The sequence below is a fragment of the Puma concolor genome, chromosome A1 (assembly GCF_028749965.1).
Source record: "Puma concolor isolate L17-30 chromosome A1, mPumCon1.1.hap2, whole genome shotgun sequence".
Classification (NCBI taxonomy): Eukaryota; Metazoa; Chordata; class Mammalia; order Carnivora; family Felidae; genus Puma; species Puma concolor.
The window spans coordinates 67,100,739-67,125,675 of NC_141667.1; the positions used below are offsets into that span (position 1 = coordinate 67,100,739).

General features: G+C 45.9%; 1 protein-coding gene across 2 annotated transcripts; it reads right to left on the bottom strand.

The window, feature by feature from the left end:
- Positions 1–1,484: 1,484 nt before the first annotated feature.
- Positions 1,485–24,664, bottom strand: LMAN2 (lectin, mannose binding 2). 2 transcript variants are annotated; one of them, XM_025924434.2, is made up of 8 exons: positions 24,253–24,664; positions 23,966–24,084; positions 12,226–12,343; positions 11,545–11,624; positions 11,200–11,361; positions 10,977–11,091; positions 7,896–8,015; positions 1,485–6,128 (listed from the first exon to the last, which is right to left on the bottom strand). In XM_025924434.2, the coding sequence occupies exons 1-8, from the start codon at positions 24,446–24,448 to the stop codon at positions 5,968–5,970; spliced, it is 1,071 nt and encodes a 356-aa protein (XP_025780219.1). In that variant the 5' UTR covers positions 24,449–24,664; the 3' UTR covers positions 1,485–5,967. The 2 variants fall into 2 exon arrangements, with proteins under 2 accessions (XP_025780219.1, XP_025780220.1); XM_025924435.2 differs by having other exon boundaries at positions 1,485–6,151; positions 24,253–24,663.
- Positions 24,665–24,937: the final 273 nt, after the last annotated feature.

A 24,937-nucleotide genomic window follows, 5' to 3' on the forward strand; every position in this document is an offset into this window, starting at 1 on the left:
AATCAGAGAAAGACAAATACCATATGACTTCTTTAATATGTGAAAACTGAAACCAACAAAACAAAGAAGATCCAGATATACAGAGAACTGATGGTTGTCAGAGGGGAGGGATGGGCAAAATGGGTGAAGGGGAGTGGGAGATACAGGCTTCCAGTTATGGCATGAATAAGTCACAAGGATAAAGAGTACAGCATAGGGAATATAGTCAATGGTATTAAAATAGCGTTGCCTGGTGACAGATGGCAGCTATACTTGTGGTAAGCACAGCATAACAGCGCTGCCAATTTCTTATGTTGTACACCTGAAATTAATGTAATATTGTGTGCCAATACTGCAGTTAAACAAAAAAAAAGCTGTTTCTGATTATGTAAAGTTAATGTTTCTTGAAATATCATACATGGAAAGAGAGGCACCTGCGTGGTTCAGTCAGTTGAGTGACTGACTTCACTCAGGTCATGATCTCACGGTTCCTGAGTTCAAGCCCCGCATTCGGCTCTGTGCTGACAGTGTGTGGACCCCAGGGTCTGCTTTGGATTCTGTCTCCCTCTCTCTCTGCCCCTCCCCTGATGGCTGTCTTTGCTCTCTCAAAAATAAACATTAAAAAAAGGAAATATTATATATGGAAAGATACACAAATCTTAAGCTCAATGAATTTTCATTCCGTTTCCCATAGATTGTTAGCCAAATGCAGGTCTTTCTCCATCTTCATCTGACTCCCTGTATCCGTTTTCCCTAATTTTGTTCCCCTTAATCATTGTTGCAGGTTGAGTTGTGTTCCTCCAAAAAGCTATGCTGAGTCCTCACCCCAGTAACTCAGAAAATGACTATATTTGGAAAGAGGCTCTATGTAGATCAAGTTCAGATGAGGTCACAGGGATGGCTTATCTAATGTGACTGGTATGCTAACAAAAAGGGGAAATCTGGAGACAGAAGGAAGACAATGTGAAGATTGCCATGCAATGATGTTGTCAAAGACAAGAGTGACAGGTCTACAAGCCAAAGAATGCCAAGTATTACAGAGAATCTCCAGAATTTAGGAAGAGGTAAGGATGGATTCTCCCTTAGAGTCATCAGAGGAAACATGGCCCTGCAAGCACCTTGATTTCAGACTTCCAGCCTCCAGACTGTGAGACAATAAACTTCTGTTATTTAAAGCCACCAGTCTGTGGTACATAGTTACGGCAGCTACAAGAAACAAATGTGAGTACTAACATGGCATATGTTATACTTAGTACATACTTTAAACTTACTTTATACTATAAATATTTATTTCACCTGATTTCCCCATCAGACTGTAAGTTTCATGGGGGACTGTAGTTCCTTTTGCTGTCGTGTCCCAGGGCCTACAACAGTGTGTGGCATTGAGTGGGCACGTCAATATTACCTGCAGAGAAGACCCCTACAGGTTAGAAAACTTGACATATACACGGCAGGGGAGAGGGCTATTCTTAGTCTCAAATAACAGAAAACATGACTCATGGTAGTTTGAGCAAATACAAATTTATTTATTTTACATAAAAGCCCAGCAGTCCAGGGCTGCAGCAGCCCTGGATGTCCTGAGGACACATGCTCCACCCAGCTCTGGTGCTCACTACTGCCCCCATGGTCACAGGAGGCTTTTGCACCTCTGGGGGTCACCCCCACTGTCCAGCAGGAGGAGGATGGGCAAATAGCCACACCAGCTGCCATCTGGCGCTTTTTACCGAGAGTCCCCTCGGCAGGCACAGCTCTCACAGAGCCACCCTAGCTAAGAAGCTGGAGAATTTAGCTAAACATCTGGCCTTCCAGCCATGAAACAGGAGGAAGACGAGGGAGCGGTGTCTGGAGCACTTGATTCAGCAGCGCTGTGGCTTGTGTGGAAGAATGAATGTCAGGAAATGTTTGACAACTGGCTATACATAGTGGGAAAACCAGATCCCTACATCATACTCCACACAAAAGTCAATTCCATGGAGATTATAAACTAAGTCTGAACAAAATTTTCAGACTTTTGGGGGAAAAATATTTGGAAAAGATTAGTAATTGACATTAAAATATAGACAGTAAATCATATGACATTAGAAAATCAAAAGACACACATGCTGAGAGGTAATCCGCAAAAGCACATACCTGAAGATCCCATGAGAATGGGCATGTAACCACAAGAAAAAGGTGAGGGGCAAAAAAATTACACCACCATGGACGGATCCTTGAGGATACAAAAATCCTCAACCTGATTAGCTAAGAAATGCAAATTAAAACTTTTATACCTATCAGATCATCAATAAGTAAACATTGATAATATCAAGTGCTAAGAAATGGGCAGGGGGAATCTCAGTCACCAAGGTGGGAGCAGAATGAATACAACCCACAAGACCAATCTGACAACCAGTAAGACTGGAACGTACATAAGTTACAAGTAAGTTACAACCCGGCAGTTCCTCACACTTGTGCATGGATGGAGATGGGCTCCAGAACATTTAGAGCAGCATTTTAAGAGCAGAAACCTGGAAACCATCCAAACATCCAGCAGTGGCCAAATGGAGAAACTGGAGTCCACTCATGCCACATCTTGAGCTACATCTAATGCAAAGATTCACAAACAGTGCTGAATTTTAAGAGCTGAGGAATATGTCTGTGTACCATTTGTAATTTTTTAGAATGCAAAACGCTACTATGCGTTTAGGGATACATACCTCTACAGTAACATTTTTAAGAAACATAAAACAAAATCAGGGGCACCTGGGTGGCTCAGTTGGTTGAGCATTGGACTTCAGCTCAGGTCATGATCTCACGGTTCAGGAGTTCAAGCCCCATATTGGGCTCACTGCTGTCAGCTTCAGATCCTCTGTCCCCCTCTCTCACTGTCCCTTCCCCACTTGCACTCTCTCTCTCAAAAATAAATTTAACGTTAAAGAAAGAAAGAAACATAAAAAAATCAGAATCCGCAGCAATTACCTCCAAGGGGGGGGCACCTATTTTGGGCAGGGGACAAAGAAGGGTGCAAATGCATCAGCCATGTTTCATTTCTCATGCTATACAACAGGTGCAGTGATATACATTTATATCTAACTTCTATATGATGAAATAACTCTGTTTTTAAACTCACGTGACAGGGCACCTAGGTGGCTCAGTCGGTTGAGCATCCGACTTTGGCTTGGGTCATGATTGTAGTTTATGAGTTCGAGCCCCACAGTGGCCTCACTGTGCTGAAGCTGCTGTGAGGGTGGAGTCTGACTTGGATCCTCTGGCCCCCTTTCCTGCCCCTCACCCCCCTCAAAAATAAACATTTAAAAATAATAAATGCATGTGGCAAAAATGTAGATTACAGTAGCATGAACCCACATATATGAAAAAGCAGATGTGAGAACACAAATCTAACCTTCTAGGAAAGCACCTCCAGGTTTGAACTTTGAAAGGGATGCAAACAAGCCGCTGACCGCCAAGAACAGACCAGGACCACTTCAAGATCAGCCTTCAAATCACTAGTCTACACCTGCCACTTCTCAAGCCTATATGCTCATCTGAACCACCCAACGTGGTTGTTTTCAAACTGCCCCTGCCCACACCCCACCTACTTCTTAAACCCAAACTGTAGAGCACAGAGGACTGAGTTTCATTCTCCAGATGTCTCCAACATGCAGCCAAAGGCAAGAGCCATACAGGACAGGATGCCAATTTGCCTAATAATTCAGGAATTCGGGGAAGGCCAAGATAGGGCCAAAATTAAAGGCCAAATATGGAGAGTGTAGTGCATATTATGGTGGTTGTAGCAGCCACAGAGAGTTCCAGATTCCAGGCCTCAGTCATTCATGTCAGTACAGACACGGCACTCGCCAAGGAAGAAGATGCTCAGTGAGTCAGGAGCCACCCAGCCTAGCAGATTTTTGATGTCCAAGTGGGTTAAGTGTTGTGGAGAGAAATGAGTTAATACGTGTCAACTGCTCAGAACCACACCTGGGATATAGTAAGCACTCAAAGTTAGCTACTTTTCAAGTAAAGAAATTGTTCTGGGGAAAGTGCTCAATAAAATATTTCTTTCAATAAGGAAGATCAGGTTTTCTCTTACAGCTTCATGAACAGGCTCCCAGCCCCATGAGAAGAAAACACAGCTCAGAATTCTCGGTCACTGTGAATTTATAAACAATCTCTTGACATCTCACCTGCCAAAAGACGGGTCCTATGTGTACACAGGACACATCGAGAGGGATAAGAGACCATGAACAGTAGATCAATGAAGAGCTCAGGGTAGTGAGGGTGAAAGACTGACAGGAATATATGTTCTTACTCTTTACCACATCTACTTCTATCCACTTTTTATAAGAATCTCATCAAGAATGTTAATTATAAGAAGCCTGGTTACAACAGGGAGACAGGTTGCTCTGTTTTTAAAATGGAGAGTTGGGGCGCCTGGGTGGCTCAGATGGTTGAGCATCCAACTTCTGCTCAGGTCATGGTCTCACAGTCTGTGGGTTCGAACCTGCGTCAGGCCCTGTGCTGACAGTTCAGAGACAGGAGTCTGTTTCGGCTTCTGTGTCTCCCTCTCTCTCTGCCCCTCCCCCAAATAAACATAAAAAAAAATTTTTTTTTTTTTAAAGATGGAGACTCAAATGTCATTTAAGTGGAAGATGCTGGGGGCACCTGGGTGGCTCAGTTGGTTGGGCGTCCGACTTTGGCACAGGTCATGATCTCCCAGTCCGTGAGTTCGAGCCCCGCATTGGGCTCTGTGCTGACAGCTCAGAGCCAGGAGTCTGTTTTGGATTCTATGTCTTCCTCGCTCTCTACCCCTCCCCCACTCAAGCTCGCTCTCTCTCTCTCTCTCTCTCTCAAAAATAAATAAAACATTAAAAAAAAAAAAGTGCAAGATGCTGAAGATGGCTCCGGAATGGATGGGGACACACTGTTCCATGGCGGGGTCAGGAGCACCGAAGAACAGTCTGGAGAGCAGAGGCAGGCCATGGCCAGGACAGACAGACCCAAGAAAGCTGCCAGATGATGGTACTTTCCTTTTAGCTGCCGGCTTTCTTCCACTCCCTGTGCCATCTTTCTCCCCTCGAGGCACCCCAAAGGGAATACCATTACCGACCCCAACCTGTCCTTCTGTACCCACAAATCCCTTCCAGATCTTCCTGAAGCCCCCCTTAGCCCGAGTTCCCTAGAGTTCGCTTGCACTTAGGTCCCACCCTCTGTGTGGTACCCTACATCTTCCCCTGCCCAGAGTGAGAGGCTCAGAGAACGTGGAAGATGGCACAAGGCCCCATCCCCATGACCTCATTTGCTATGTGACACTGGGCAAGTTTCGCTTGACCTCCCAGAGCTGTGCTTCCCCATCTGGGAACAGGGAGCACAGCACTTGCCTCCTGGGGCTGTGTGGCAAGGCCGAGGGGAGGAGGCTGAGAACTGTAAAGCACTGGCCACCTGGAAGTTACTTGAAGGAAAAGAAAAGCAAGCCCCTTAGGACAGTCACACAGCTGAGGTTGGTTATTTCACTTTATTTAGCAAACGGTCACACTCTGAGCCCCACCAAATTGCTCCTCCAGCCTCACTCGAGGCTCTGCCTTGGGAAGAAGCTCAGAGGGTGACCAGAAAGGCCCAGGTTCCCCAGTCAGCCTCCTTTTCCACCAACACACACCGCACAGAACAAAATCACTGCTTGCATCGTCAGACACCCACCACAATGTGGTTGGGGGGCCCTCCAGTGTTCAAGAGCCACCTGCCAGGGCCCAGCTCCAGGCACAGACTCCTCCCTGCTCCTGAGATGGGTGAGGACCTCTGCCCCAGGTGTGGGGATGCCAAACCCTATTCCCCAGCCCTGCAGCTTATCCCTGCTGGGCAAGAAGCAAAATGTACGAAAATACTTTAATTATTTCTTTGAAACGGTTAAGAAATAAGGTCATCTTGTTTTTCTTTTACAATCTCAGTAAAAAAAAGTTCACATTAGTGCCGGGGCCCAAAACCAGGCCTTCCCCAGAGCAGAGCGCCGGCCGCTCAGTAGAATCGCTTGTTCCGCTCCTGCCGCTTCTGAAACACTACGGCCCCCACCACGGCGCACACGATGATGCCCAGGAGCGCACATAGCAGCAGCAGGAACACCCGCCACCCCGTCAGGGGCCCGCTGCGGAAGTTTCCCGTCGGGTCATCCACATTGTCTGGGGGAGAAGAGAGGGGGGAGCTGAAGTGGTAAAGTGGAGAGAGAGGTCAGGCGGGCTCCTGGGAGACAGGGAGTCCAACAGGACTGAGCAGAGCAATAGGCCGCAGCCAGCCCTGTGTCCTGCTCACAGCTATACCAGAGAGGGGCGGGGGAATGGACACAGGAATAATCCCACTGGGACTGAGGTTCCCAGGGAGCAAGGCCTCAGGTGTCTTCTCTGAAAGGGGCTGGTGAAAACCGAATTCCTGGCCTCCCCAGGAGAGCCTGAGTCAGCACAAGGCAAGCCCAAGACCTGCATTCACAAGCCCCACCCTGGCCCCATGCAGTCAGTGGTCCAAGATCCTGACCTAGAGAGACACAGCCCTGGCCGAAAGCAGCCCTGACTTACACCTGGATGTATTCCATGGTCCCTAGGGGGGGAATCTCCCAGGCCCTCCATCCCCTGTCCTTCTTCTCCAGCCACACCACTTCTCTGCTTGCTAACATCAAGAATTCTACCAGAAACAAGGCCCTGACACATGAGATATTCTCCTGGAAAGCCAACTACCCTGGGATGGGGAGCTCATAATCTCACTTTTAGAGAAGGCTGAGAGCAGGAACAGACTTTGTCAAGTTCACTAGTCTGTGGGTGAAGGGACAGGAATCTGGACTCAAGTCCTCCTGCCCTGTGCAGCCTCGGCCCTATTCCTGCCACTCGGCCTCCCTCCGGAGCCACAGCCCTAGCCCTCCACTCCTCACTGTGGAGGAGGCCTGGAACGCCAGGTGGGAGCCAAGCTACGTCATCCTTTCCCACACAACCTAACCAGGGCAGGCCTGCTGACGTGGTCTCACCACCAGCCTCTCTTTTCCTCTGCCCCCTTCTCTGCCTCAGTCACTAGACTAAGCCCTAGGACGGCACCTAGCCCATGGCTAGGCAGTGAATGAAAGCTCTGGAACCATCTGCTAAAGGAGCAAATGGATCAACAGGTCTGCAAATGAGTTAAGCCCTGCCTGGCCAACTTTATTGGGTTGCTGGGTAGGTCAGAGCAGAGGAATTCTCCGAAAGCCCTCAGCCAGAAACCCTCCAATCAAAGGTTGCAAAAACAGTGGGTACATGGCAGGATTTGTTTAGCCCCTGAGATATTTGTAAGCAATATGAATCTTAAAAAAGTGAGAGGTCACATTAAGTGCTGGGTTCCACTCTGGCTCACACTCTACATGGTGACCTTGGGCTAGGCTGAGAGGCTCCTCAGTGCCCCCATCCTGGCCCATAGGCAAACTTCAGGGTTCTTGGATGTCTACACACATAGGAGTTTCACTTCAACCAGAACTCTTGCTCTGTGAGGAGAGACTGGTGGCTAATTAGCACCATGGAAAGAGTCCAGGCTTTGGGGCTTTGCAAAAACTCAAAGTTGATTCTTGTCTTTACTTCTTTCTAGCTGAGGAAACCTGGAGGACCAGTTGCCCTGGCTAGTGGCAGCACCTACTTCCCAGGTCATTCACTGAGACCACACACATGTTGTATCAGAATGCCCTGCATGCCACCTATACCAACAAACTGGCCCCTCTGGCTTTACTGGCCATTAACCCTGCACTAAGCACTAGCCGAAATAGGCACCAGGTGCTCACAAATCTACTCATTAGCACTGGCTGCTGATTCAAGACCCCAAGCCACAATCACAACTGGACCAAGCAAGAGCAAATGGACCATACACACTCAGCCAAGCCAGCCCCACTGCAACCCCATACCAGGCCACTCAGGCCCAGGCGGGCCTTGCATACATACCTTTGGGTGATTTGAGGAAATTGACACTGGGCTCAATCTTGGTCCAGTCAATGTTCTCTTCATCAGGCGTATGTTCTACCATCAGCTGGAACAGCTTCATGGAGATGATGTCATGATTGTCTGTAGGATCAAGAGTTAGCTTAGAAGGAGCATGGAGACTGCCTTAGGGCCCATGGCCTTCCCCAGAGAGAAGCTGCTGCTCCAGTCCCTCAGAGTGGCGAGGTCTCCCAGGGAGAATTCTGCTCCTGCCTAGTGAGGGGTCTTTTTTCTTCCCAGTGACCCCCAGCTGCCCCTAGTAGGTATTCCAGGAGCTAGAATACCTCTAGAACTCAACAATAACAAACCTGGGAGGAGGCAGGACAGAAAAAAAGCATGGATTTTACAGTCAAAATCACCTGGGTCTAAATCCTGAGGCAGTTTCCTTGTTTGTAAATCCAGGTTATAATCTCCAATTTGCCTGGTAATCATGGCAAGAAAATGAGAAAGTACACACAAAGCAGAGACAGATTGCCCAGCAGATAGTATGTACCAGAAAAGGACCTGCATGTTATTCTACAGCCAATTGAGAAGTCTGATCTTCCCGAGGGGCAGGCAGGCAGCTGCCAGGTGCTCCCATCAGAGACCCAAGTTCATAATGCAGATGAACGACTCAGCAACCAGCTGAGGGTGAGGCTCTAATACCTGGGCAGTGATTGTCCCAGAAAACACTAGAGACAGGCTCAGGTATGGGCAGAAGATAACTTCTGCTTGACAGTAAGTGACCACCCCATTTGTGAGATGGGGAGGTTGCGATCAGAGCCAAGACAGGGGTCCTGGTCCCTTGATTCCAGCATCAGTTCAGCTAACCTACTGGAACCTGAGGAAAAGCCTCATTTCAAGAGGAACTCTGTGGAAACCGGAAAAGGGACAGCCTAAAGAGCAAGGACCTGGCAACTGGGTCAGGCAGAGCCAAGTGGTATCTCAGAGCCCAGCACACACAGCCCCGGAGGCGCAGGGACAAGTCCTGACTCTGAAGTTCGACCAGAGTTTCCACCCAAGCTCTGCCCTTCCTAGGTGTGAACGTGGGGAAATCCCTTCAACTCTCAAATTCCCAATGGTCTCAGATGTATAAAAGGGAAAAGAGGGGCGCCTAGGTGGCTCCGTCAGTTAAGCGTCCGACTTCAGCTCAGGTCATGATCTCATGGTTTGTGAGTTTGAGCCCTGCATTGCACTCTCTGCTGTCAGCGCAGAGCCTGCTTCAGGTCCCCTGTCTCCCTCTCTCTCTCTCTGCCCCTCCCCTGTGCGTGTACTCTCTCTCCCAGAATAAACAAACAAAAAAAGAATTAAAAGGGAAAAGAGACCACTATATCATGTGACTCCCCATGAGACGCCTGCTGCAGAGGCCGGCATTCCCAACTCTCTGATTAATGGTCAGGCACTACTGTGTAGATAGTCAATTTCCAACACTCTTTATTGGGCCTCTCCAAATAGCCTTAGAGAGCATCCACCTGCCACAGATCTGGCTTTATTTCCAGAACCTTCTCCTGACATATGCTGATGTACTACCCAATGAAATTCCAGATAACCTGAGTTGAAGGACTATGACACAAGACTGACATCCAGCTGGTAACTAATTACCAAGTAATCAACGAGCAAGTAATGATTACCTGAAGCTGGGTAACACCGGCAAAGGGACTTATTGGACTATCCACACTAAAAACTTTAAAACCCCAAAGCAACAGACTCTCTAGGAACCTCAACATTTCAAGGGTGAAGGGGAGGCTCTCAGAAACGTCTATCCTGAGGATAAATAAGCCCTTTGTCTGGTCCTATACGTTGCTTCCCACTTCTGGTCAGCAAGAGCTGACCCTGGGCTTGGTGCCAGCCCTCTGAGGACCCTGATGCCTTCTGAGGACCATGGCCAAGGGTCACTATAAAGTGTCACCCAGGCCTGGTGGCCCAGCGAGGCTTGCATAGGCTAGCAGCATCCCAATGCATACAGACACACTGTGGGCCAAAGAAGATAAGAGCCCTGACTTTATGAAGCTTACAATTCAGTTAAGCATACCTAGAAAATGAAATAAATTACATGGTAGATTCCAAGATGGTTAAATGCTATGAAGAAAAATAAAGCCAAGAAAGGTGGTAAGGAGTGCATAGGAGACTGGGGTATGTAGGAATCAGGGAAGGCCCCAGTGAGGAAGTGACATCTGAGTAAGACCTGAAGGAGGTAAGAATGAGAGGCACAGGTAAAAAGGCCAAAGCAGGAGGGCGCTGGTGTATCTGAAGAAGAGCTGAGAGTGATGTAAAGGAGCAGGAAGCCATGAGTCACGGCTGATGTAGTAGGGGAGGCATGGTACACAGGGCCCAGCAACCGCTACTGGGACAGACAGGGGCCTTGACTCTGCGGAAGACGAGAGGAGTGGCAAGACCTCATTTGAGCTTTAACGGAATCGCTGACTGAACTGGGAGAGACTGTTGGGGAACTGGTGTGGAAGGAGGGGACCACATGGGAGGCTCCTGCAGTTGTCCAAGCGAGTGAAGATGATGGCCTGGACCTGCCAAGTAGTAAGAGAAGAAAAGTAGTCTGCTGCCCTGAGAAGACAAACCTAGCAAGACTCACCAAAGGATGAGAGGTGGCGTGTGAGAGAAAAAATAGAGACCACAGTGGCACCAAGTCTTCTTGGACTGAGCAACTAGAGTAACAGAAGTGCCATTTATGTCTTGGTGGCAAGATGTGGGCTTCAGCTATTGGCAGGTGAAGGCTGAAATGCCTGTTGGGTATCCAGGCAGAGATGCTGAGCAGGCTGTTGGGTGACACAGGTCTGGAAAGGTCTGGGCTGGTGATGGAAATGTGGGACCCTGTAGCATACTCAGCCCCCTAGCTGCAGAGGGGAAGACTGCTGAGGGAGTGCTCACGGAATAAAGCCCCAAGTGTGACAACATTCCCAGATGCTAGAAAGTAGAGGAAGAAATCCAGGTGTGTGTGGAACCAAAGGAAAGAAGTTTAAGAAGGAAAGCTATCAACTATGTCACGAGCTCCCGACAGACCAGGGAAGGTCAAGACTGAGACTTAATGCCTCCCTCAGCCCAGATGCTCACCAGACAGGTCTCCGGTGCCAGCCGAGGCTCCAAAGTAGTAGCCAGTGGGCAGGCGCACTCCTGTGATGTCGATGCAATTCTTCCACTCGTTCTTGTCCTCTAGGTCGGTCATCACCTGCAGCCAGCCAGCAAGTCAAGTACGTGCCAGGTCCAAGCCCGCCCATCAACTTAAGCCTCCACGGAACTGGCACAGGCATAACCGGCCCCCATCCTGCCTGCTCACCGTCAGACGGCCACGGGAGTAGCGAACAGCCAGGAAGGTATCATGATCGCGGTTGCGGAAGTCAGCCGTGCAGCCTGCCAGCTCAGTCCAGCGGCCATCCTTGCTATGGTCGTAGGACAGGGAGCCATTGTTCACCATCACCGAGATGTACGGGAACACACGCTGAGACCGAGACACCAGTTACTCTATGACCAGCCCATCCTGTGGGAGGCACTGGGGTAGCCCGCCACCCTGATCCCTGGAGGCCCCTTTTGTGCTGAGACCAGAGAGAAGTCTTGGTTCCCACCCCCCAGCCAACTGCCCAGTACCTTCCTGTCCTGTCTGAGGGAGAGAGCAGAGGCATACCTCTGTGGTCTCATCATTGGGATATGTGTCCAAGAAGATGGCTAGGCCATGGAAGTTGTCTTTGCTTCCAAACACAGGCCCTGGAATTAGAAGGAGATGCTTTTGTAATGGGAGATATTGGAGTTGTCCCCTGGGTACCTGAAGGACAAAGTATTGCCAGTATGGATGGGGGAAAGGGAGGCTGATTTGTGGTCATTCACCCAGGAAAGAGAAGGGATCTCTAAGGCAGGAGGAGGTATAGGGGTACAGCAGAGAGGACTCAAAGTTTGAAACCGTTAACTGTTGAGGGGTCAGTACCTGGACATGTGCTCTGACATGTCAGGTGACAAGGGGGCAGAAAGGACTCCTACAGAAGAAAGGAAACCCCATCCTCTGCCCAAGGGTCAGCAACTTTCTGTCAAAGGCCAGACAGGAAACATTAGGCTTTGCAGCCACATATGGCCTCAGTCACAGTCTTCCTTGTTTTTGCTTTTTTAAAAACAGTAGAATGGTAAAATCCATTCTTAGCTGGTGTACAACACCAGGCCACAATGGGGTTTAGAGTTGAGCTGCAGGATCCAGCTATCCCTCTTCGCAAAGGGACACTCCCTAGAGCAGACTCGAGGTCCCAGGTTTCCTCAAAGAGGAGCTCCGGTGCCCTAACCTGGGCAGAATGCCTCACCTATACAAGCACCTCCCTACCTGGCACAAGGCGGTCCCGGGTATACCACAAGGCAATGCCATCTCCATGGAGATTCTTCTTCCCTGCACCGTGGACTTTGAAGTGGACATGCATCTCCCAGTCCTTGAGGAAGCAAGGCTGGAGAGAAAGCAGAGAGAGCTACTTCAGAGCTCCCTGGGCCTTCCTGCCAAACAGAGGTGACCCATACAGGCCCATCTCCTCCGCAGAGACTGGACACTCCTCGAAAAAGGGGCAGGTAGCAGGGTCACAAGTGCCACTGACCAACAGACCACCTCAGCATTCTCAGCAGGAAGAGAGGGGGGTGCTGGGCCTCCCAGGTGGGAAGGAGGGAGGTCACACAGTGTCCCAAGCTGTCTGAGGCCCAGACTCTGCCCACTCTGGCCCAGTCTTCTCTTGAGCCTGGCCACAGGTTCTCACACTGATTCACCTTCCTCAACACCAGCCAAACCCATCAGCCCTGTTTCCTTTCCATCTCCACCGCTCCTGCCCCAAAATCTTCTCGAACTAACCCTATTGGAGCCACATATTTTACAAAAAGAAAACCCATTCAGAGACAAAATAACTTGTCCACAGCAGGTATGGATGGTCTTGACTCACATTCAGATCTTAGAAACTTGTATTGTGTCTTATATATCTCCCATGGCCTTCACGCCTTTAACACAAAGTGCAGCAGTTCTTTTCTGGTCTTCCATCCCCACTGTCTTTCCCTTCTAACCAACCTTCTGGATGACTCCAAACCCCAAGTTCTTGGCCAGCATACATCCTGCCTCTTGCAGGCCCAGCCGAACTTCAGTGTGATGACAGTGCCAGGGCTGGGGGGCTGGAAAGGTCATATTCTGGGGTCTCTGGACAACTGTGATACGAAAGAAGGCAGATACACCCAGGCATTCAGGAACATCAGGTGCAGAGCTGGACACTGTCCACAGTAAGGGAAACAGCCTGGCCTCATCCACTAGAAAGTTCCTCATGAAAACTAAGGTGTTGACAAATACTTTAACAGGAACCCACTTGGAGGAAGTCTGCAGTTGGGTACATGAGCAAGTATTTAAACAAAGGCCCAGGGGGCGCCTGGGTGGCTCAGTCAGTTAAGTGTCTGACTTCAGCTCAGGTCATGATCTTGCGATTCTTGAGTTCAAGTCCCACAACAGGCTCTGTGCTGACAGCTCAGAACCTGGATCATGCTTCAGATTCTGTGTCTCCCTCTTTCTCTTTCCCTACTCTACGTGCACACGCTCTCTAAAATAAACATTTAAAAAAATTAAAATAAAGGCCCATCAGAAAGGCAAACTAGAACAAGATGTTGTTGACTTATCCAATTGGCAACTATTAAAGAGATCATTAATACCAGTGTAGATGAGGATGGAAAGAAACACATGTTCTCAATCAATGGGATTATTGATACTCCCATCTTCTGGGGGTCAATCTGGTTGCTGCGGGTTTTTTAACAGACTCAAGACAGATCCATAAGCCTTTACACCTGAAGATACCAAAGATACTAAGCGAAAGAAAGTAAGTTGCAAAAGTGCTTTTAAAAAAAATTCGTAGGAGCGCCTGGGTGGCTCAGTCAGTTGAGTGCCCGACTTCAGCTCAGGTCATGATCTCACAGTCCATGAGTTCGAGCCCTATGTCAGGCTCTGTGCTGATAGCTCAGAGCCTGGAGCCTGCTTCAGATTCTGTGTCTTCCTCTCTCTCTGCACCCCCCCCCCCCAACTCATGCTCTGTCTCTCTCTGTCTCAAAAATAAAAACATTAAAAATTTTTTTAATAAATATTAGTATATATAGAGAAAAAAACTAAAAGAACATGAACCAATATTAACGATAGCTGACTTTGGTAGGGGAACTACAAGAAATGTTTACTTTCTATGTTTGAATTTTGTATAATGAACATAATTCAAAAAATCAAAAATAAAAGATCAAAAACAAAAAACTTTAAGGGGACCTGGCTGGCTCAGTTAGTAGAGCACAGGACTCTTAATCTCGGGATCGCTGGGCATAATGCTCACTTAATTTTAAAAGATGTTTAAAAAATTTTAAATAAAAAACTGAGAAACTTTACATCCCACCATGGGTGATGTGGCTTGTGCATTCACTGATTCATCAGTGTACAGTTTCAGTCAGCTGTGGGCATCAAAAACCAAGGTGATGAGACCCAGCTCCGGCCCCTAAGAATGCAGAGCTGGTGGACACCTAACAACAGCCTGCAAGTAGTGTGAAATCTTAGCCTTGCCAGCTCTTGGCCAGTTGTGGCTCTGGGGAATCTGCAGATTCTACAGGGGACAACTGAGAGGTGAGGAGACAGATAGATGGACAAAGACTCTGCCCCAAGGCCTACTGAGAGAGTGGAAGGCCTGGTGAACCAAGCTTGCTTTGGGTTGGAACCGCAAAGACAGCAACCCAAAAACAAGAGTGAATGAGGAAAGGCCCTCCCAGGGGCAGTAGCTCAGCTTGAGCCTTCTCAATCCCTGAAAAGTACATTAAAGTGACTCACCCAGGCCTCAAATCTTTCAACAAGCAATATTACAAATACAGTATCTGGCATACAATAAACAACCAGGCACATAAAAAGACAAGTTATCAACAAGGCCAGAAAAGAGGGAGAAAACAGGCTGATGGGAATTCCAGATACTGGACTTTCAAATAACTAGTTTACTATAATCAAGGGGATAAATATAAGATGGAGAATTTCAAAAAATAAAAGAAATTTTATATATTTTTAATGTTTATTTATTTTGACGGGGGAGGAGGGGGAGAGAGAGAGAGAGAGAACAAGCAGGGAAGGGTCTGAGAGAGGAGACAGAATCCCAAGCAGGCTCCATGCCACCAGTGCACAATGCAAGGCTTGATCTCATGAACCATGAGATCATGACCTGAGCTAAAACCAAGAATGAGACACTTTAACTGACTGAGTCACCCAGGTGTCCTAAAAATAACTGGGGAAAAAAAGGAAAAAAAAAAAAATCACGCTACTAAAAAAAAAAAAACAAACAGTCCTAGAACTAAAAAAACACAGTAACTGAAATTAACAATGTAATGGACAGGTAGATTAAAAACAGATGAAGAGAGAATCTGTGATCTCAAGGCCAGAGAGGTAAAAAAAAAAAAAAAAAAAAAATGTAGGATGAAGCAGAGAGAATGAATGGTAGATACAAAATTGTCAGTAAGAGAGAGTGAAAAACTCTAAGATACATAAACTGGAGTTTCAGAATGAGAAGTGAGAGAACAGGGCAAAGGAATATTTAAAGATGTGTCCAAGCACTTACTAAAACTGATTCACAGACATTTCACCACAAATCTTAAATCTTACAAACCAAAGAAGACAAATAAAAAGAAAACCAGGGGCACCTGGGTGGCTTAGTCAGTTAAGCAACTGACTTCCGCTCCGGTCATGATCTCATGGTTCGTGGGTTTGAGCCCCGCACTGGGTCTGCACTGACAGTGTGGAGACTACTTAGAATTCTCTCTCTCTCCCTCTTTCTCTCTGCCCCTCTCCTGCTTGCACATTCTCTCCCTTCTCTCAAAAATAAATAAACTTAAAAAAAAAAAAAAAGAAAACCACACCTAGGCACAAAAAGGAAGGGAGGGAGTCAGTTAAGCATCCGACTCTTCATTTCAGCTTAGGTTATGATATTATGGTTCATGGGATTGAGCTCCACATGGGGCTCTGAGCTGGCAACATGCAGCCTGCTTGGGATTCTCTTTCCCTCTCTCTCTGCGTGCACTCTTCCCCCCACCCCTCTCTCTCAAATAAACATTTTTAGAAATAAGTGAATAAGGGGCTCAGATGGTTAAGTATCTGAGTGTGGCTCAGGTCATGATCTCACAATTTTGTGAGTTCAAGCCCTGCGTCGAGCTCTGTGCTGACAGCTCAGAGCCTGGGGCCCGCTTCAGATTCTGTGTCTCCCTCTCTCTCTGCCCCTGCCCCACTTGCACTGTCTCTCAAAAATGAATAAATATTTTTAAATTTTTAAATAATAAAATGAACACAGGATTCTATGCTTAGCAAATGCATCCTTCAAGAATGAAGATAAAATTAAGACATTTTCAGATAAAAAAAGACTTTTTAAAAAGAGACATTTGTATTTATTTATTTTAGTTTATTTATCTGAGAGAGGGAGAGTGCAAGCAGGGGTGGGGGGGAGAGAAAGAGAGAGAGGGAGGGAGGAAAAAAATATGAATCCCAAGCAGGCTCCTTGCTGGCAGGGCTCAAACTCACAAACCACGAGACCATGACCTGAGCCAAAGTTGGACACTTAACCAACTGAGCCACCCAGACGCCCCCAAAAAGAGCCATTTTTAGATAAACAAAAACATTAAAACTGTCTTTCATTCATCAGAGAGAAAGAAAATTATCCAGATGTAAAGTCAGAGATTCAGGAAGGAACAAAGAACAAAAAAAAAAAAAAAAAAAAAAAAAAAAAAAAACAACAATAAATATGAGGGTAAAAAATCTAAATAAATATTTGCGTGAAACAATGTTTTAAAATAGAATTAAAATAAATGACAACAATGGGGTAAATAAAGTATTCTAAGATCCTTGCATTGTCCAGGAAGAAGGTACACATTATCGTTAGACTTTGGTAAAATATGGCTGTGTTTTAAACTCGAGTAATCACTGAAAAACTGGGAAGCAAGCAAAGAACTTTCGAGCTAGCAGAAGAGTAAAAATGGAATAAAAATTAACCAACTCAAAAGAAGACCAGAGAGAAAAATGAACAGAGAATGAGCAGTACAAACAGAAAGTAAATAATAAAAAAATAATAACTTAAAATTGTTTTAATTTTTTAAATAAAAATAATAGGAAGGTGGATTAAAGCAAAACACATCAGTAATTTTACTAAATATGAACTGCATTCTGATAAGGGTACATAAGGTCTCCCTGTATTATTTCTTACAACTGCATGTAAATTTACAATTATCTCAAAAAGTTTAATTTTAAAACTAAATAAAGGGTAAAAGCCTTAAACTCAAGAGCTAAAACCATAAACCTCTTAGAAGAAAACACAGGGAAAATCTTCACAACACTGGATTTAGCAAGATTTCTTAGATAGGACACGAAAGCACAGACGACAACAACAAAATAAAGTGAATTTCATCAAAATTAAAAATTCTTGGGGCACCTGTGTGGCTCAGTCGGTTAAGCATCTGACTGGCTCAGGTCATGATTTCACAGTTAAGAGTTCAAGTCCTGCATCAGGCTCTCTGCTTCAACGCAAAGCCCACTTAGAATCCTGTCTCCCTCTCTCTGCCCTCTCCTGCTCACACTTTCTTCCTCTCTCTCAAAAATAAACAACAACAACAAAAATTCTTGCACATCAAAAACATCAAGATAATAAAAAGACAACCAAGAAATGGAATACAATATTTCCAAATCATGTAACTGGGAAGGGATTAATGTCTCCAGAATATAGAGAACTCCTAAAGTTAAAAACACAATTTAAAAATGAACAAAAGACTTGACATTTTTCCAAAAAGAAGATAAACAGCAAATAAGCACATGAAAGAATGCTCAACGTCATTAGTTATTAGAGAAATGCAAATCAAAACTACAAGATATCCCCTCACACTCATTAGGATAGATGGCTATCATAAAAAACAAAACAAAACAAAACAAAACAAAAAAAACACAGAAAAAGTGTTGGCAAGGATGTGGAGAAACTGGAACCTTTACACACTGCTGGTGGGAATGTAAAATGGTGTAGCTACTGTGGAAAACAGTTTGATTGTCCTCAAAAAGTTGAATATAGAATTACCATAGGACCCAGCAATTCCACTTCCTAGGTGGGGAGGAAAAAAAAAAAAAAAGGACTCAGACACTCATACACACCCGTGTTCTTGACAGCATTATTCACAATAGCCAAAAGGTAGAAACAACCCAAGTGTTCATCAACAAATACATGAATTAACAAAATGTGTACACACACAGACGAATATTGCTCAGCCATAAAAGGAATGAAGTACTGACACAGGCTACAACATGGACAAACTCTGAAGACATTATGCTAAATTACAAATTAATAAGCCAAACACAGACAAATACTCTAGGATTTCATTAAATGAGGTCCCTAAAAGAGTAAAATTCAGACAGAAAGAAGAATATTGGTTACCAGGGGCTCTGGGGAGCAGGAAATGGAGAGTCACTGTTGAATGAGTACAGAGTTTCAGTCTGGGAAGATAGGAAAATTCTGGAGATGGACGGCAGTGATGGTTGCACAACAAGGTGAATGAACTGCCACTGAACTGGACACTTAAAATGGTTAAGATGGTAAATTTTATGGTATGGACATTTACCGTAATAAAAAATGTTTCCCCAATTTTCTTTTACACGTGCAGCTACATAAATACGATAATCAAATTAATTTTTTTTTTTCAACGTTTATTTATTTTTGGGACAGAGAGAGACAGAGCATGAACGGGGGAGGGGCAGAGAGAGAGGGAGACACAGAATCGGAAACAGGCTCCAGGCTCCAGGCCATCAGCCCAGAGCCCGACGCGGGGCTCGAACTCACGGACCGTGAGATCGTGACCTGGCTGAAGTCGGACGCTTAACCGACTGCGCCACCCAGGCGCCCCAAATTAATTTTTTATAGATAGCCATTATATTCCTTTTAATGTTTATTTTTGTGTGTGTGAGAGAGAGAGAGAGAGAGAGCACGTGCGCGAGTCCACACATGAGAAGGGGAGGGGCAGAAAGAGGGAGACAGAGGATCCTAAGTGGGCTCTGCATTGACAGCAGACAGCCTAATGCAGGGCTCAAACCCACGAGCCAGGAGATCCCCACCTGAGCCAAGATCAGACACTCAACTGACTGAGCCACCCAGGCACCTCACCATTACATTTTTAAACACCGTTTAAATGCCAAGGAGCATCCTACTGAAGAGAACGGTTTCATAAATTAAATGATTTAAAAGTGGGGGAAAAAAGGTTAAAATGGTAAATGGTGTTATGTGTATTTTACCACAAAAATAAACCAACAACCCCTCAAAAGACTAATTACATGGAGTTTACAAGAAAATAACTCTAAGTCATAAAGAAATGGAAAAAAGGAAAAGGACAGGAAAAGATACAGCATGCAAACACTAACCGAAAGCAAGCTTGTGTAGCTATATCAATAACAAAATTTAAAAAGGGACATTTTAATAACAAAAACATTTTTTTTTAACATTTATTTATTTTTAAGACAGAGAGAGACAGAGCATGAACGGGGGAGGGGCAGAGAGAGAGGGAGACACAAAATCGGAAGCAGGCTCCAGGCTCTGAGCCATCAGCCCAGAGCCTGACCCGGGGCTCAAACTCACGGACCGCGAGATCGTGACCTGAGCCGAAGTCGGACGCTCAACCGACTGAACCACCCAGGCGCCCCCAAAAACATTTCTTAATAAAAGATTCCCTTTACCAGGAAAATTTTGGCCTCAAAAATCTGTAAAGCAGAAACTAACGGAATTACAAAAGTAAAAACAAATCCACAGAGAAATTTTAACATACCTCTCTTAGTAATCGATAAAAACAAGCAAAAACATCAGGAAGAATACAGATATTTGAACCCAATCAGTAAATTTAACTAAGGTCCAAACAGCACACTGTACTCAACGACCTGAAAATCCACATTCTTTGCAGACACACACACAAAATTTTCCAGAAACCAGACCATTTGCAAGACTCAACAGACCTCCAAGAAATGAAATAACAGATTGCATTCCTTGACCATGGTGAAACCAAACTAGATATTAACAACAACTTAATTTTCTAATAACTAGAAAAGCCCTTATATATTTGAAAAAAATTTTTTAAATATCTCACCTCCACAAAAGTTAGCCCAGAAACCAGATTCCAAACAGTCTCTTTGGTGCCCAGGAGTTTTCTGTACCTGAGAACAATGCACTGAGCTAAGACCCCAAGCTGGTGCAAGGTGTGCCTCCAAGCAGAAGGGCAACTGAGAAGAGGGATATGAGAAAGGAACACCTACCCTCCTGCCCCTGGTATGTTCATAGGGAGAGGAGTTTCAGGAAAGAGTACACACAGAAGTTGAAACCTGGAAACTGATTCCTACAGGACTATCTGGGCCTTAGAAAGTCTTTGCACGTGGCAGATTGAAGACTGTAGATCAGTGGAGGGAAACACCAAAAGAGAGACAATATAAAGCCTCTGAAGGATTTTAAGCAGGTGCAGGTGAAGTACCAGCTGGAACGGACTTAGAAGCTGATTTTGGAAGGAGGACTCGACAGCCGTGGTTTTCCACCCTAGCTGCACAGCTGAGCCAGCTGGGGAGCTCAGAAATCTTAATGCCCTGACCCTCCCCCGAGCCAATTAAATCAGAATCATGTGGCAATCATAGAGCATTTTACACTTAGTGGTTTCCACGTCCTTGCAACTAGTGGAAGGCAGAGCTAATCCAATAGTTAACTGATACATCATCATTTTGATGAAAGATCACTACATGACTTTGAGTATATAAACCAACAAGAGTTTAAAATATTGAGTGTCCCTGCTATATCTCCATCTACTATTTAAGTAAACACAGATTCTCAGCATTCACATCTATAAAAACACAAAGTAGGGGCGCCTGGGTGGCGCAGTCGGTTAAGCGTCCGACTTCAGCCAGGTCACGATCTCGCGGTCCGTGAGTTCGAGCCCCGCGTCGGGCTCTGGGCGGATGGCTCAGAGCCTGGAGCCTGTTTCAGATTCTGTGTCTCCCTCTCTCTGACCCTCCCCCATTCGTGCTTTGTCTCTCTCTGTCTCAAAAATAAACGTCAAAAAAAAAAATTCTGTCTCCCTCTCTCTGCCCCTCCCCCGTTCATGCTCTGTCTCTCTCTGTCCCAAAAATAAATAAACGTTGAAAAAAAAAAAAACACACAAAGTAGAAGTGGTGCTGAGGCCTGTCTCATTCTGACAATAATACCCATCCAGACAGGGACTGGGGGGACAACAGCTTATTGAGATGCATTTCAATAAATTTTTACTTTTACAATAATTATCTCAAAATTGTGTAATGAATTTATTTTGACCAACTGTGTATCAATAATAATTGTAACACCCCCCCATATTAAAACTTAGTTTCAAGGTCCCAACAAAGTTAAAATGTTAATTTTTTTCTAATTTATTTTTATTTTAGAGAGAGAGAGAGAATGGAGGAGAGGGGCAGGGAGAAAGAGAGAGAGAATCTTAAGCAGGCCGCATGCTCTACAATGAGCCCGACGCAGCACTGGATCCCAAAACCCTAGGATCAAGGCCTGAGCTGAAACAAACAGTCAGATGCTCAACCGAATGAGCCACCCAGGTGCCCCCAAAGTTAAAAGGTTTAAATTATTATGCTTATTTTAGTTAGAGAATAGAACAAGCTAATCAAGAAGAAATTTTCAAGCATTAAATACATGGCATAGGATAAAATTGTGTGGGATGAGATGAAAACACACATTGAATTAAAAAAACTGATGTATAATTCAGGCTGGTTCACAGTGTTTAAAACACACAATTGAAATATTTAGATTCCACTGAACATACTGAAGAGTACCAAACAGCTTTATTTTAAAATGGCAATATTTAAATATGCTAGAAACTACATCATTTGCAAATATTCAAACTTACAATAAGTAATTTGGGATACGAACTTTTAAAAAGCACAAGAGGATATATACTTTCAGACAGTACATCAGCCAAAAAAGGTCAACCACCACCTCTGCAGCCTCCACACAAGGCTCCTCAAGATGGGGCCCTATCAGCCCCTTGGGCATCCCCCTATGTCCTGTGCTCCAGTCAGTCTTGAGACTTCACCTTGGGGCCACTCCATGGTCTGGACCTCTCCACTGAAACAGCACAGCTGTGTTTTTCTCTTTGCTCAGAGAACAGCAGGTGCTTAGGAGTGTTTGCTAATTCAGTCCCTCTCCCAGGTGGGGGCACGCAACAAAGAAAAGTCCAGAAACCAGCTCTCCAGCCCAGTAAAGGAAGAGGTGGTTCTTGGGAAGCACTAGGGAGAAAATTCTAAGACTTCCAAGCAATTTCTTTCAAGATTTACAGGAAACATTCCAACCTTTTAAGAATAACTGCAGGACCAAATAGGAAAGGCCCTAGAACTGAATAGGGATGTGGGGGAAGAATAGTTACATTCCAGACTAAAAATCTGATGTAGTATAGAATCCTCTCAGCCCTGTGACATTGCCACAACACTGACAATGCCAACCAATAGTTATATATACAACCATAATTAAGTTACTTGTAGCTGAACCAATTTCTAATAGTTCTAGTCCTATTTGTACCTTCCTTAAAAAATAAAAAATTTAATGCTATACTGAACTCACTTCCATAAAAAATGTAACACTACAGTATAATTTTTTAAAATTATCTGGAAGCCCTAAGACAGAATAATGTGACAGAATGTGACTTGGGGAGATAAAGTAGTTAATGAAATACTGAGTGGGTGGCACTCAAGCTGAGACACACCAGATGAGAAAGAACCAGGCAGGCATGAAGAGCCAGAAGGCAATGTGCCCAGACAGAGAGAACAACAAGTGCAAAGATCCTGAGGCAAGAAAGCAGCCAGAGAGGCTGGAACAAAATTACTAGAATGAATGGAGACACCAGGCACCAGGGGCCAGACTGTATAGACATAATGCTTGTTTATCCCTTGATGAGAGACCCCAGGCTCTGAGGATCAGAGTGAAAGCTGAAGAAAGTAAACCAGATGTCCCTAGCAAAGGAGAGGAGGAGTGGAAGAGACAGGCAGATGAGGCAACACAAGGACAGCGTAGTCTCCCAGAACTTAATGAGGAAGCCACTCAGAATGGACCAAAGAACAGGGTGGAGAAAACTAGGACAATGGCCAACAGCTTAAGCCATGGGAAGAGTTGGAATCAGGTAGCCAGGGGCAGCATCTGCCCCAAGCTGTGACCCAGCCCAAAATTATTCCCCTTTCACCCCTTTCCTGACCTCGACCTCCTCAGTGTGGAGTCTGTGTAGCGACTTATCTTGGCCACTAGTTATGTATGACATGCCAGTGACACTCGAGGTTCCCTAACCTCTAAAGCAAAAGTCACAGAAATTAAAACTGCCTACAAGTCCAGCTCCTCTATACCACTGATGACAAGATCATCAATGAAACACTGGGGAAATGGATGGAGTCTGCAAGTATTTCTAAGGGATTCCTCCACCGTACAGGGGTAGGGGGTCAAGTGTAGCAAGTGAATTGCTGGGCTTAGAGATCAGACAGATCAGAATTTAAACGTTTATACCATTCGCTGTGTTAGCTCTGTATAAAGCCACAATAGCCAACTATTTCAAACAGCCTGTTTGAGAATTAAATACAATAAGGCATCATAAGGCCAGTGCCTAACACACAGAAACCACCCAATAAAGATGTTCATTCCATTTATCCCACTGTTGAGGGTTCAATTCAGACAGCTGGAGAGTTCCGTGCTTACTAGCTACGTGACTTTGAGAAAGGCACTTTCAACTCTAAGCCTCAGCGTAGTCAGTAAAATGGAAATAACATCACTTACTTCACAAGGCTTTTGAAGAAACTAAATGAGAAAGGTGGAAAGTGTCAGGTGCAGTTCCTGACACGTCGTAGCTTCAATAGTCATTACCTGTTAATGTCACCACTGATGAGCGTTACCAAGATGAGGAAGACCTGGGCGGGAGAGAAAGGTGCGAAGCAAACCTTCGAACTAAGCTCAGGTCTGGGTGCTGCAGAGACTAGGAGTAGTGGCTTACTTAAGGGTATACCTAACCTCCTGGGAGCCACTCACCTGGTGGTTCCAGATAGAGCCCTCTTTGCTGCGCTCATCAGGGGTCAAACGCACGTACTGGCTCGTGAGTATAGTGCTGCCTTGGAAATCCCAGAGGGGCATGGAGCTGGAACCGACCCCTGTGGGCAGAGACGGACAGAGACAGGTGCGTAAGAAGCCATTCCAGGACTGGCCTTGCCAAAGACAGGAAACCCACAAAGCTGCTTTGCTCAGGAGAAAGGAACTCCCTTGTCCAACCCTGTCCAGCCTCGCCCTCACCCAGCACCCATTCCCGCCCCAGGCCTCACCTTGGTAGGGCTTGATAAGCGAATGCTCCCGCTTAAGGTGTTCACTGTTGCCGTCAGTTATATCTGCAACAACCGGCCCCAGCAACAGAAAAAGAAGTAGAGGTGTAGTGGGGCCAGGGCCAGGGCCGGGAAGCCCAGGCCTCCCCGGGCACCGCCGGCCCCAGCCCCAGCGACAAAACCAGCCTTCCGCCGCCATTCTCCGTTCCTCTCGGCCACTTCCGCCCTGGAACTTCCGCCTTCCGGGTGTCCCATCTAATGGCCTCCGGCCGGAAACCCTCCAAACCTAGTGTCACCGGGAAGTTAAAAAAGCAAGGCCTCGCAGCCGGAGGGAAGGCGGCTTTATTTACCGACCAGCTCCCCCAGCCTGGTCGAGTGCTGTTACATCTCCTTAGCGGCTGCGAGGAACCTGTCGGCCAGCTTCGGCAATGGGTTCTTATGCGCGACAAGAGCTGCAACCAATCATTGAACAGCACGTTAAGCTTGTGAGCCAACGAGGAACAGAGGGATGGTTTGAGTCAGGGGAAGAGCGAGGGTCCTCTGCGAAGCGAGGCGTGCTGGGACTTGTAGTTTTTTGGGTCTTTCGCACAGGCTGGAGAGACGAAGACTACAACGATTCTGTCAACCTGCCGGTGATCGAGTCTGGACTAACGTTTCTCAGAATTGAAGGCGGAGGCCTGAACTCCAA